At 45.2% G+C, this 12,629-nt stretch overlaps 1 protein-coding gene across 1 annotated transcript in view; it reads left to right on the top strand.

Moving 5' to 3' along the window:
- LOC142368982 (phosphatidylinositol 4,5-bisphosphate 3-kinase catalytic subunit alpha isoform) overlaps window positions 1-12,629 on the top strand; it is a 47,410-nt gene that overhangs the window by 13,295 nt on the left and 21,486 nt on the right. The window contains exons 10-21 of the mRNA XM_075451201.1: window positions 132-273; window positions 1,385-1,470; window positions 3,296-3,401; window positions 3,486-3,638; window positions 3,723-3,854; window positions 5,452-5,576; window positions 8,153-8,234; window positions 9,577-9,741; window positions 9,990-10,093; window positions 10,178-10,277; window positions 11,009-11,080; window positions 11,167-11,273. Coding sequence (XP_075307316.1) covers window positions 132-273; window positions 1,385-1,470; window positions 3,296-3,401; window positions 3,486-3,638; window positions 3,723-3,854; window positions 5,452-5,576; window positions 8,153-8,234; window positions 9,577-9,741; window positions 9,990-10,093; window positions 10,178-10,277; window positions 11,009-11,080; window positions 11,167-11,273 — 1,374 coding nt within the window. The remainder of the gene's footprint in view (window positions 1-131; window positions 274-1,384; window positions 1,471-3,295; window positions 3,402-3,485; window positions 3,639-3,722; window positions 3,855-5,451; window positions 5,577-8,152; window positions 8,235-9,576; window positions 9,742-9,989; window positions 10,094-10,177; window positions 10,278-11,008; window positions 11,081-11,166; window positions 11,274-12,629) is intronic.

Raw genomic sequence — 12,629 nt, 5'->3', positions numbered from 1 at the left:
TGGAGCAATGTGGGGTTAGGTGCCTTGCTCAAGGGCACTTCAGCCATGAATGGAGGTGTAGGGAGAGGTAACACACCACAGCCATTAGGGTGGAGCTATTCTCCAGGTGACGGGTGGTGTTTTTGTTCCAGCCGGAGGACTCCTCAGCCGTCCCCCTGTCCAGGTGGAGCAGACGGTGCTCCTCCTCGTTCTCTGTGGGCGTTCAACACTTTGCTGAGGGTCCGACTGCTCTGCGCCACCTACGTCAACGTGAACATCCGGGACATCGACAAGGTCTGTTACCTCCATCTGTGTCCTCCATCTGTGTCCTCCACCTGTTTCCTCCACCGTTTGTCTTCACTCTGTCTTCTCGGGTGTTTTCCATCTTTGTCTCATCTTCTCGTCAAATCAGTTACAATCCAAGTCGTGTTTACACAGGGTTTTGGTGATTATGTGAGGTTGAGTTTTACATTTTAAGGAAGTCATGTTAGTGGTGTTTTGTCTGAATTGGACTAATTTGGAATTTAATTAATTGGATTTGATCAGATTATAAATGATCACAATAAATTTAATTCTAATTAGCTTAAATTGGACTGTATCTTTAATGTGCCCTTAGATCAATTAAAAATTAAAAAGTAAAAGTGAGTTGAATCATATTATTTTGTTTGGTTCCAATGGTTTTAGATGTTCTTTATCATCTTTATGATGGTTGAGTATTGGGTGTTTTTTTTTTTTTAGCTTTGAGGAGGTTGTTTATTTATTTATTTATTTATTTTTTGTCTGCCTTTGTAGTAGCTTGTATTGGTTTTGTGTGTAATTTTTTAATCTTCATGAGTTTTTGTTGGTTTTGTGGTGTTTTTTTTATTTTTTTGGTGGTTCTGTCTTAGTTTTGTTGTGTATGTGACGTTATTTTATGGCCTTGTGGTGTTTGTGTATTGGTTTTGTGTTTTTGTGGGTTTTTTTCATCTTTTTGTGGTATTCGTTTCTTTTGGTTCTATAGTTTTTTTTTAATCTCTGTGGTCTTTGTGTATTGGTTTTATTTTTCTGTGTTCCTTTTTAGTTACTCTATCGTTGGTTTCTGTTTCTGTGGGTTTTTTTTTTTGCCCTCGAAGTTGATTATTTTTTTTTTAGTTTGTGTTCAATGGTCGAAGGCTTTGGACGCCTACATCAACAGTTCTGACTTTGCTGCCCTGAACAGTATAATTTCACAAAAAGAGGCGGTGTAGTTTTATATTAAATTTTTCCAAAATTTAATATATTTCCAAATACTAATGTTGAATAAAATCTTGAATAGAATCTACTGTAAAATTCTATAATATAATATGATGCGATATGCCACCACAGGCAGTGATCACCTGCTATTATTAGAGCTGTAACTTCCTTTCATTTGTGTTTCTGTGTGCAGATCTATGTGAGGACGGGCATCTATCATGGAGGAGAGCCCCTCTGTGACAATGTTAACACCCAGAGAGTTCCCTGCTCCAACCCCAGGTAAAAAAAACTACAGCATCACCTGTGGAAGTCGTGCGTTACCGCTCTGCAGGTGGAATAAACACAGCGAACACACACATGACATTACTTTTATTCTGCAGAAGCTTTTATCCAAAGCGACTTACAATCAGTGTGTTCCACATCGGTAGGCAAAAGAACTTCAGGTCACAAGAAATCATAAGTGTATATCCTTCCAAAACCAAAAAGCTAAGAGCAGAACTAGTGCAGAGTAAGTGCAGTAAGTTAGGTACCGAGACAAATGGGAAGACACTTTAGGAAACAAAGACAGTTCAGGAAATAAACATCTGCAGCTCATCCAGAACGCTGCTGCTGGAGTTTTAACCCGGACTAAGAGATCTGAACACATCACAGCAGCTTTAAAATCTTTACACTGGCTTCCAGTCAGTCACAGAGTAGATTTTAAAAGCCTGCTGATGGTTTACAAATCCCAGAACGGTTTAGGCCCAAAATACATCTGTGAACTGTTCAGAGAATATAAAGCCAGCAGAGCTCTTAGATCCAAGGACTCAGGTCAGCTGGTCCAGTCCAGAGTCCAGACTAAACATGGAGAAGCAGCATTTAGCTGTTATGCTGCAAACAAGTGGAACAAACTGCCAGTGGAGATTAAACTTTCACCAAATGGAGACATTTTTAAATCCAGGTTAAAGACATTTCTGTTCTCATGTGTCTATGCATGAAATATCTTTTAACTTATCTAGACTGTTGCTGGTTTTTAAATTCATTTAAATGATTTTATTTGTTTCTCTTTATATTCTTTTATGTATTTTTAATGCTTCTTCCACTCCCTGCTGCAATGCTTTTATTTTATGTGAAGCACTTTGAATTGTTTGTACATGAAATGTGCTATACAAATAAATTTGATTTAATTTGATTTGAAACAAAGACAATTTAGGAAACAAAGGCAGTTTAGGAAACAAAGACAGTTTAGGGAACAAAGACAGTTTAGGAAACAAAGACAGTTTATTAAACAAAGGCAGTTTAGGAAACAAAGACAGTTTAGGGAACAAAGACAGTTTAGGAAACAAAGACAGTTTATTAAACAAAGGCAGTTTAGGAAACAAAGGCAGTTTAGGAAACAAAGACAGTTTATTAAACAAAGGCAGTTTAGGAAACAAAGACAGTTTAGGGAACAAAGACAGTTTAGGAAACAAAGACAGTTTATTAAACAAAGGCAGTTTAGGAAACAAAGGCAGTTTAGGAAACAAAGACAGTTTAGGAAACAAAGACAGTTTATTAAACAAAGGCAGTTTAGGGAACAAAGACAGTTTATTAAACAAAGGCAGTTTAGGGAACAAAGACAGTTTAGGAAACAAAGACAGTTTAGGAAACAAAGGCAGTTTAGGAAACAAAGATAGTTTAGGAAACAAAGATAGTTTATTAAACAAAGGCAGTTTAGGGAACAAAGACAGTTTAGGGAACAAAGACAGTTTAGGAAACAAAGACAGTTTAGGAAACAAAGGCAGTTTAGGGAACAAAGACAGTTTAGGAAACAAAGACAGTTTAGGAAACAAAGACAGTTTAGGAAACAAAGATAGTTTAGGAAACAAAGATAGTTTTGGAAACAAATCAGTGCGTAAGGAGCTGGGAGTAAACAGGTGATGTCCTCAGAGGGCGGATCTGGGTAGTGTTTCCTGCAGAGATGGTTTGCAGCCTGCGGCCAAAGATGGGCAGCGACTCAGCTGTCCTGACATCAGTTGGAGATCATTCCACCATCGGGGGGCCAGAACAGGGCAGGGACCGCTGACCGGCCGCCTAGAGGCCGCAGTTAAAACACCTGCCTGACTCATGCGTTACCTTTCTGCAGGTGGAATGAGTGGCTGACTTACGACATCTACCTGGCGGATCTTCCTCGCTCAGCCAGACTCTGTCTGTCCATTTGTTCTGTGAAGGGAAGGAAAGGAGCTAAGGAGGTAGGACAGCAAGGACACGGCCGGAAACCGTAAAGTTATTGGCGAGTTGATGTCTGACCCTCCGTCCTGTTCACCTGTCCACAGGAGCACTGTCCTCTGGCTTGGGGGAACGTCAACCTCTTTGACTACAAGGACATCCTGGTCTCTGGTAAAGTGGCCCTGGGACTCTGGCCTGTCCCCCATGGACTTGAGGACCTGCTCAATCCCATCGGAGTTGCCGGAGCAAACCCCAACAAGGTGCCTCTGTGTGTCTGCTGAAGTTTCTTTATTGGCTGTTGATCAATGACTGATGGATGTGATCGGCGGTGCTGTGGTCTTCAGGAGACTCCGTGTGTGGAGCTGGAGTTCACCTGGTTCAACCAGACGGTGGTGTTTCCTGACGAGCAGCAGATCGAGGAGCATGCCAACTGGACCATCAGCAGAGAGCTGGGCTACAACTACTGCCCCGGCCTGGTAACCTCTCATGTTCCTCAGATGTGAGGAACATGTGCCTCTCATGTTCCTCTCATGTTCCTCACATGTTCTGATTTAGGTTCCGATGTAGGTTCCGATTTATGTTCTGATGTAGGCTCTGATGTAGGCTCTGATGTAGGTTCTGATGTAGGTTCTGATTTAGGTTCTGATTTAGGCTCTGATGTAGGTTCTGATGTAGGTTCTTATGTAGGTTCTGATGTGGGTTCTGATGTAGGCTCTGATGTGGGTTCTGATGTAGGTTCTTATGTAGGTTCTGATGTGGGTTCTGATGTAGGTTCCGATGTAGGTTCCGATTTAGGTTCTGATTTAGGTTCTGATTTAGGTTCTGATGTAGGTTCTGATGTAGGTTCTGATGTGGGTTCTGATGTAGGTTCTGATGTAGGCTCTGATGTAGGCTCTGATGTGGGTTCTGATGTGGGTTCTGATGTGGGTTCTGATTTAGGTTCTGATGTAGGCTCCGATTTAGGTTCTGATGTGGGTTCTGATGTGGGTTCTGATGTAGGTTCTGATGTAGGCTCTGATGTAGGTTCTGATGTAGGTTCTGATGTGGGTTCTGATTTAGGTTCTGATGTAGGTTCTGATGTGGGTTCTGATTTAGGTTCTGATTTAGGTTCTGATGTGGGTTCTGATGTAGGTTCTGATGTAGGCTCTGATGTGGGTTCTGATGTGGGTTCTGATTTAGGTTCTGATGTAGGTTCTGATGTAGGCTCTGATGTGGGTTCTGATGTAGGTTCTGATGTAGGCTCTGATGTGGGTTCTGATGTAGGTTCTGATGTAGGCTCTGATGTAGGTTCTGATGTGGGTTCTGATTTAGGTTCTGATGTAGGTTCTGATGTGGGTTCTGATTTAGGTTCTGATTTAGGTTCTGATGTAGGCTCTGATGTGGGTTCTGATGTAGGTTCTGATGTAGGCTCTGATGTGGGTTCTGATGTGGGTTCTGATGTAGGTTCTGATGTAGGCTCTGATGTAGGCTCTGATGTGGGTTCTGATGTGGGTTCTGATGTGGGTTCTGATTTAGGTTCTGATGTAGGCTCCGATTTAGGTTCTGATGTGGGTTCTGATGTGGGTTCTGATGTAGGTTCTGATGTAGGCTCTGATGTAGGTTCTGATGTAGGTTCTGATGTGGGTTCTGATGTGGGTTCTGATGTAGGTTCTGATGTAGGCTCTGATGTGGGTTCTGATGTGGGTTCTGATGTGGGTTCTGATGTGGGTTCTGATGTAGGTTCTGATGTAGGCTCTGATGTAGGCTCTGATGTGGGTTCTGATGTGGGTTCTGATGTGGGTTCTGATTTAGGTTCTGATGTGGGTTCTGATGTAGGTTCTGATGTGGGTTCTGATGTAGGTTCTGATGTAGGCTCTGATGTAGGCTCTGATGTGGGTTCTGATGTGGGTTCTGATGTGGGTTCTGATTTAGGTTCTGATGTGGGTTCTGATGTAGGTTCTGATGTGGGTTCTGATGTGGGTTCTGATGTAGGCTCTGATGTAGGTTCTCATGTAGGTTCTGATGTAGGCTCTGATGTGGGTTCTGATGTGGGTTCGGATGTGGGTTCTGATTTAGGTTTTCTCTCCCCCTCAGAGCAGTCGCCTGGCCTGCGACAGCAGTGTTTCAGCCACGGATGCAGAGCAGCTTCACTCTCTTTGCTCCAGAGATCCTCTGTACGAGATGTCGGAGCAGGAGAAGGACTTCCTCTGGAGACACAGGTGAGGGTGGGGCTTACAGGTGAGACACAGGTGAGGGTGGGGCTTACAGGTGAATTAAAGGTGAGGGTGGGGCTTACAGGTGAGACACAGGTGAGGGTGGGGCTTACAGACGAGACACAGGTGAGGGTGGGGCTTACAGGTGAATTACAGGTGAGGGTGGGGCTTACAGGTGACACACAGGTGAGGGTGGGGCTTACAAACACAGGTGAGGGTGGGACTTACAGGTGAGGGTGGGGCTTACAGACGAGACACAGGTGAGGGTGGGGCTTACAGGTGAGACACAGGTGAGGGTGGGGCTTACAGGTGAGACACAGGTGAGGGTGGGGCTTACAGACGAGACACAGGTGAGGGTGGGGCTTACAGGTGAGACACAGGTGAGGGTGGGGCTTACAGGTGAGACACAGGTGAGGGTGGGGCTTACAGGTGAATTAAAGGTGAGGGTGGGGCTTACAGGTGAGACACAGGTGAGGGTGGGGCTTACAAACACAGGTGAGGGTGGGACTTACAGGTGAGGGTGGGGCTTACAGACGAGACACAGGTGAGGGTGGGGCTTACAGGTGAGACACAGGTGAGGGTGGGGCTTACAGGTGAGACACAGGTGAGGGTGGGGCTTACAGACGAGACACAGGTGAGGGTGGGGCTTACAGGTGAGACACAGGTGAGGGTGGGGCTTACAGGTGAAACACAGGTGAGGGTGGGGCTTACAGACGAGACACAGGTGAGGGTGGGACTTACAGGTGAGACACAGGTGAGGGTGGGACTTACAGGTGAGACACAGGTGAGGGTGGGGCTTACAGGTGAATTACAGGTGAGGGTGGGGCTTACAGGTGAGACATAGGTGAGGGTGGGGCTTACAGGTGAATTACAGGTGAGGGTGGAGCTTACAGGTGAGAAACAGGTGAGGGTGGGGCTTACAGGTGAAACACAGGTGAGGGTGGGACTTACAGGTGAATTACAGGTGAGGGTGGGACTTACAGGTGAGAAACAGGTGAGGGTGGGGCTTACAGGTGAAACACAGGTGAGGGTGGGGCTTACAGGTGAGAAACAGGTGAGGGTGGGGCTTACAGGTGAATTACAGGTGAGGGTGGGGCTTACAGGTGAAACACAGGTGAGGGTGGGACTTACAGGTGAGAAACAGGTGAGGGTAGGGCTTACAGGTGAATTACAGGTGAGGGTGGGACTTACAGGTGAATTACAGGTGAGGGTGGGGCTTACAGGTGAGACACAGGTGAGGGTGGGACTTACAGGAGAGAAACAGGTGAGGGTAGGGCTTACAGGTGAATTACAGGTGAGGGTGGGGCTTACAGGTGAGAAACAGGTGAGGGTGGGGCTTACAGGTGAAACACAGGTGAGGGTGGGGCTTACAGGTGAGAAACAGGTGAGGGTGGGGCTTACAGGTGAATTACAGGTGAGGGTGGGACTTACAGGTGAATTACAGGTGAGGGTGGGGCTTACAGGTGAAACAGAGGTGAGGGTGGGGCTTACAGGTGAATTACAGGTGAGGGTGGGGCTTACAGGTGAATTACAGGTGAGGGTGGGGCTTACAGGTGAAACACATGTGAGGGTGAGGCTTACAGGTGAATTACAGGTGAGGGTGGGGCTTACAGGTGAATTACAGGTGAGGGTGGGGCTTACAGGTGAATTACAGGTGAGGGTGGGGCTTACAGGTGAGAAACAGGTGAGGGTGGGGCTTACAGGTGAATTACAGGTGAGGGTGGGGCTTACAGGTGAAACACAGGTGAGGGTGGGGCTTACAGGTGAATTACAGGTGAGGGTGGGGCTTACAGGTGAATTACAGGTGAGGGTGGGGCTTACAGGTGAATTACAGGTGAGGGTGGGGCTTACAGGTGAAACACAGGTGAGGGTGGGACTTACAGGTGAGAAACAGGTGAGGGTGGGGCTTACAGGTGAGACACAGGTGAGGGTGGGGCGTACAGGTGAATTACAGGTGAGGGTGGGGCTTACAGGTGAAACACAGGTGAGGGTGGGACTTACAGGTGAATTACAGGTGAGGGTGGGGCTTACAGGTGAAACACAGGTGAGGGTGGGGCTTACAGGTGAATTACAGGTGAGGGTGGGGCTTACAGGTGAGACACAGGTGAGGGTGGGGCTTACAGGTGAAACACAGGTGAGGGTGGGGCTTACAGGTGAATTACAGGTGAGGGTGGGGCTTACAGGTGAATTACAGGTGAGGGTGGGGCTTACAGGTGAATTACAGGTGAGGGTGGGGCTTACAGGTGAAACACAGGTGAGGGTGGGACTTACAGGTGAGAAACAGGTGAGGGTGGGGCTTACAGGTGAGACACAGGTGAGGGTGGGGCTTACAGGTGAATTACAGGTGAGGGTGGGGCTTACAGGTGAAACACTGTTCAGAACACTGAGAGACGTTCTGACAGTGATGAACCGTCTGTTATTAGATAAAAGTCAGAGGAAACTAAAGACTTTTTCTTTCTGTCCCAAATGTTTCTGATCTTTGGTCATTTTTACCTGTGATTGTTAGCTGTCTGCCTTAACCTCTGATTATTATAACACCTGTCCTTACCTTTTTCTCTCCTCCTCTCTGTCTCCAACTGCAGACATTACTGTGTGAACATCCCAGAGTCTCTGCCTAAGCTGCTTCTTTCTGTCAAATGGAACTCCAGAGATGAAGTTTCACAGGTGCACAGTCATTATCTGAGGAACTAACTAACCCTGACCTACTAACTCATTAACTAACTCACGAACTAACCCTAACCTAATAACTCACTAACTAAAGAACTATCTAACCCCTAACCTACTAACTCAATGACTAAAGAAAAAAACTAACCCTTACATACTAACTCAATAACTAAAGAACCAACTATCCCTAACCTACTAACTCAATAACTAAAGAACAAACCAACCCCAACATACTAACTCAATAACTAAAGAACAAAAACCAACCCTAACCTACTAACTCACTATCTAAGGTACTAACTATCCCTAACTTACTAACTCGCTAAGGAACTAACTATCCCTAACCTACTAACTGTCTAACTAAAGAACGAACCAACCCCAACATACTAACTCAATAACTAAAGAACAAAAACCAACCCTAACCTACTGACTCACTATCTAAGGAACTCACTATCCCTAACTTACCAACTCACTAAGGAACTAACTATCCCTAACCTTCTAACTGAATAACTAAAGAACGAACTAACCCCAACCTACTAACTCAATAACTAAAGAATGAACCAACCCTAACCTACTAACTCACTATCTAAGGAACTAACTATCCCTAACCTACTAACTCACTATCTAAGGAACTAACTATCCCTAACCTACTAACTCAATAACTAAAGAACTATCCCTAACCTACTAACTCAATAACCAAAGAAATAACTATCCCTAACCTAGTAACTCAATAACTAAAGAACAAACCAACCCTAACATACTAACTTAATAACTAAAGAACTAACTATCCCATACCTACTAACTCAATAACCAAAGAACTATCCGTAACCCAGGGTTTGACCTCTGCCCCCCACCCCCAGATGTACTGTCTGCTGAACGAACTATCCCTAACCTACTAACTCAATAACCAAAGAACTATCCCTAACCTACTCACTCAATAACCAAAGAACTATCCCTAACATACTAACTCAATAACCAAAGAACTATCCCTAACCTACTAACTCAATAACCAAATAACTATCCCTAACCTACTAACTCACTAACTAAAGAACGAACCAACCCCAACATACTAACTCAATAACCAAAGAACTATCCCTAACCTACTAACTCACTAACTAAAGAACGAACCAACCCTAACATACTAACTCAATAACTAAAGAACTAACTATCCCTAACCTACTAACTCACTAACTAAAGAACGAACCAACCCTAACATACTAACTCAATAACTAAAGAACTAACTATCCCTAACCTACTAACTCAATAACCGAATAGCTATCCCTAACCTACCAACTCAATAACTAAAGCACTATCCCTAACCCAGGGTTTGACCTATCACCCCCAGATGTACTGCCTGCTGAGGGAGTGGCCTCTGATGCAGCCAGAGTCGGCACTGGAGCTGCTGGATTGTAACTTTCCCGACCCGATGGTGCGGGACTTCGCTCTGCGCTGTCTGGTTCAGGGTCTGACGGACGACAAGCTGTCCCAGTACCTGCTGCAGCTCGTACAGGTGCGTTCATACCTGCTAACTATTCTAACCTATTCTAACCTAACCTAACCTATTCAAACCTAACCTAAACCTAACCTAACCCTAACCTAACCCTAACCGAACCTAACCTAACCAAACCTAACCCAACCCTAACCTAACTTATTATAACCTAACCTATTGTAACCTAACCCTAACCTATTGTAACCTATTCTAACCTAACCTTCTTTCAACCTCCTGTAATCCAATGTGTCCGATCTGTGTGTCAGCAGGTGTTAAAGTATGAAATGTACCTGGACAATCCCCTGGCCCGGTTCCTCATAAAGAAAGCTCTGACCAATCAGAGGATAGGACACTTCTTCTTCTGGCACCTGAAGTCAGTGAGATCTTCCTGTTGTTTTCCCTCTCCTGCACACCCGCCTGTATGTTTGTGTCTGATCAGCCAGGAATGTTTTCACAGGTCAGAGATGCACAATAAGACGGTTTCCAGAAGGTTTGGTCTGCTGCTGGAGGCTTTCTGCAGAGCCTGTGGAATGTACTTAAAACATCTGAACAGACAGGTGAGTTCTTCTTCAATGTATTTCTGCATGTCTGCCATCTAATGCTCAAACTCAACTTCAAACAACTGTTTAACAGTTAAACACATAACAACCAAGGATTAAAGATGGGAATAACAACTCTAAGACTCCCATGAAAGCAGTTAGAGTCTAAGTAAAAGCAAGAAATCAAAAATTAAAACAAAAGGGTTCAAACAAAGCAAAGGCTCACAAGCAGGTGATTGATTTAAAAAGCTCTGAAGGCTCTGCCTCCTATTCTGATCCTAAACACTGAAGGCTTTGCTTCCTATTCTGATCCTAAAAACTGAAGGCTCTGCTTCCTGTTCTGATCCTAAAAACTGAAGGCTCTGCTTCCTATAATGATCCTAAAAACTGAAGGCTCTGCTTCCTGTTCTGATCCTAAAAACTGAAGGCTCTGCTTCCTGTTCTGATCCTAAAAACTGAAGGCTCGGCTTCCTGTTCTGATCCTAAAAACTGAAGGCTCTGCTTCCTGTTCTGATCCTAAAAACTGAAGGCTCTGCTTCCTGTTCTGATCCTAAAAACTGAAGGCTCTGCTTCCTGTTCTGATCCTAAAAACTGAAGGCTCTGCTTCCTGTTCTGATCCTAAAAACTGAAGGCTCTGCTTCCTGTTCTGATCCTAAAAACTGAAGGCTTTGCTTCCTATTCTGATCCTAAAAACTGAAGGCTCTGCTTCCTGTTCTGATCCTAAAAACTGAAGGCTCTGCTTCCTGTAGGTGGAGGCCATGGATAAACTGGTGAATCTCACCGACACGCTGAAGCAGGAGAAGAAAGACGAGACGCAGAAGGTAAAACTCAAATCTCTCCACGTATCTCCACTCTGTTCTCTGATTGGCTGATGGTGACGTTTTGCCGTGCTCTGATTGGCCGTCAGACGCAGATGAAGTTCCTGGTTGAGCACATGTCTCGTCCAGATTACATGGAAGCTCTGCAGGGATTCGTCTCTCCTCTGAACCCCGTCCACCAGCTGGGAAACCTCAGGTATGCGTCTCTGTTGTTGGGCAGAAAGAACCTGAAGCCTGTTGAAGAAGTTTGTGAAGAAGGCAAGGCAAGGCAAGGCAATTTTATTTATAGAGCACAGTTCATACACAGGGCAATTCAAAGTGGTTTACAGCTACATAAAATCACAAGAAGGCAATAAAACCATTAAAAAGGAATAAAAAAAATAATAATAAAAGAAAGAAATTAAAAAAGAAAGAAATTTAAAACCCATCAAAAATAATCATTAAGTAATTAAAAAGTGAAGAGTGCAGATAAAATACTTTCAGGTGTCATATGCACAGCTAAATAGAACTGTTTTCAGCCTGGATTTAAACATTGTCAGAGTTGAGGCCTGTCTCACATCTTCTGGAAGACTGTTCCAGATGTTAGGGGCATAAAACTGAAACGCAGCCTCACCTTGTTTAGTCCTGACTCTGGGCACCAGCAGGAGACCCCTCCCTGAGGCAGGAGACCCCTCCCTGAGGCAGGAGACCCCTCCCTGGGGCAGGAGACCCCTCCCTGAGGCAGGAGACCCCTCCCTGAGGCAGGAGACCCCTCCCTGAAGCAGCAGACCCCTCCCTGAGGCAGGAGACCCCTCCCTGGGGCAGGAGACCCCTCCCTGGGGCAGGAGACCCCTCCCTGAGGCAGGAGACCCCTCCCTGAGGTTCTCAGAGCCCGAGTTGGTTCATATGGCTCTAACATGTCAGAGATGTACTTTGGCGCTTGACCGTGAAGAGACTTGTACACAAGCAGAGCTGTTTTAAAGTCTATTCTCTGAGCGACAGGAAGCCAGTGCAGAGACCTGAGCACTGGACTAATATGGTCGTATTTCCTGGTTCTGGTCAGGACTCGAGCAGCAGCGTTCTGGATGTACTGCAGCTGTCTTACAGCCCGTTTAGAGCCCAGTGAGCAGGCCGTTACAGCAGTCTAACCTGCTGGAGACAAACGCATGGATCAGTCTCTCTAAGTCTGCTTTAGACACTATTCCTTTGATTCTGGCAATGTTTTTTAAGATGGTAAAAAGCTGCTGATGTTACTGATTTAATGTGGCTGTTAAAGTTCAGGTCTGAGTCCAATGTTACCCCGAGATTTCTAACTTGATAGTTAGGTTTTAGAGAGAGAGTCTCAAGGTGACTGATAACACTTTCTCTTTGTTTCTGTGGGCCACAGACAATGATTTCAGTTTTGTCTGAGTTTAGCTGGAGGAAATTGTTTTGCATCCACACACTGATCTGTTCGATGCAGCGACACAGTGCATCTACAGGCCCGTGTTCTCCTGCCGTCAGTGACACGTAGATCTGAGTGTCATCTGCATAATTGTGGTAGGACACATTAACCACCTGCTGACCACCTGCT

This window comes from Odontesthes bonariensis, chromosome 19 (assembly GCF_027942865.1).
Source record: "Odontesthes bonariensis isolate fOdoBon6 chromosome 19, fOdoBon6.hap1, whole genome shotgun sequence".
Classification (NCBI taxonomy): Eukaryota; Metazoa; Chordata; class Actinopteri; order Atheriniformes; family Atherinopsidae; genus Odontesthes; species Odontesthes bonariensis.
This window is presented reverse-complemented; position numbering and strand designations above follow the sequence as displayed.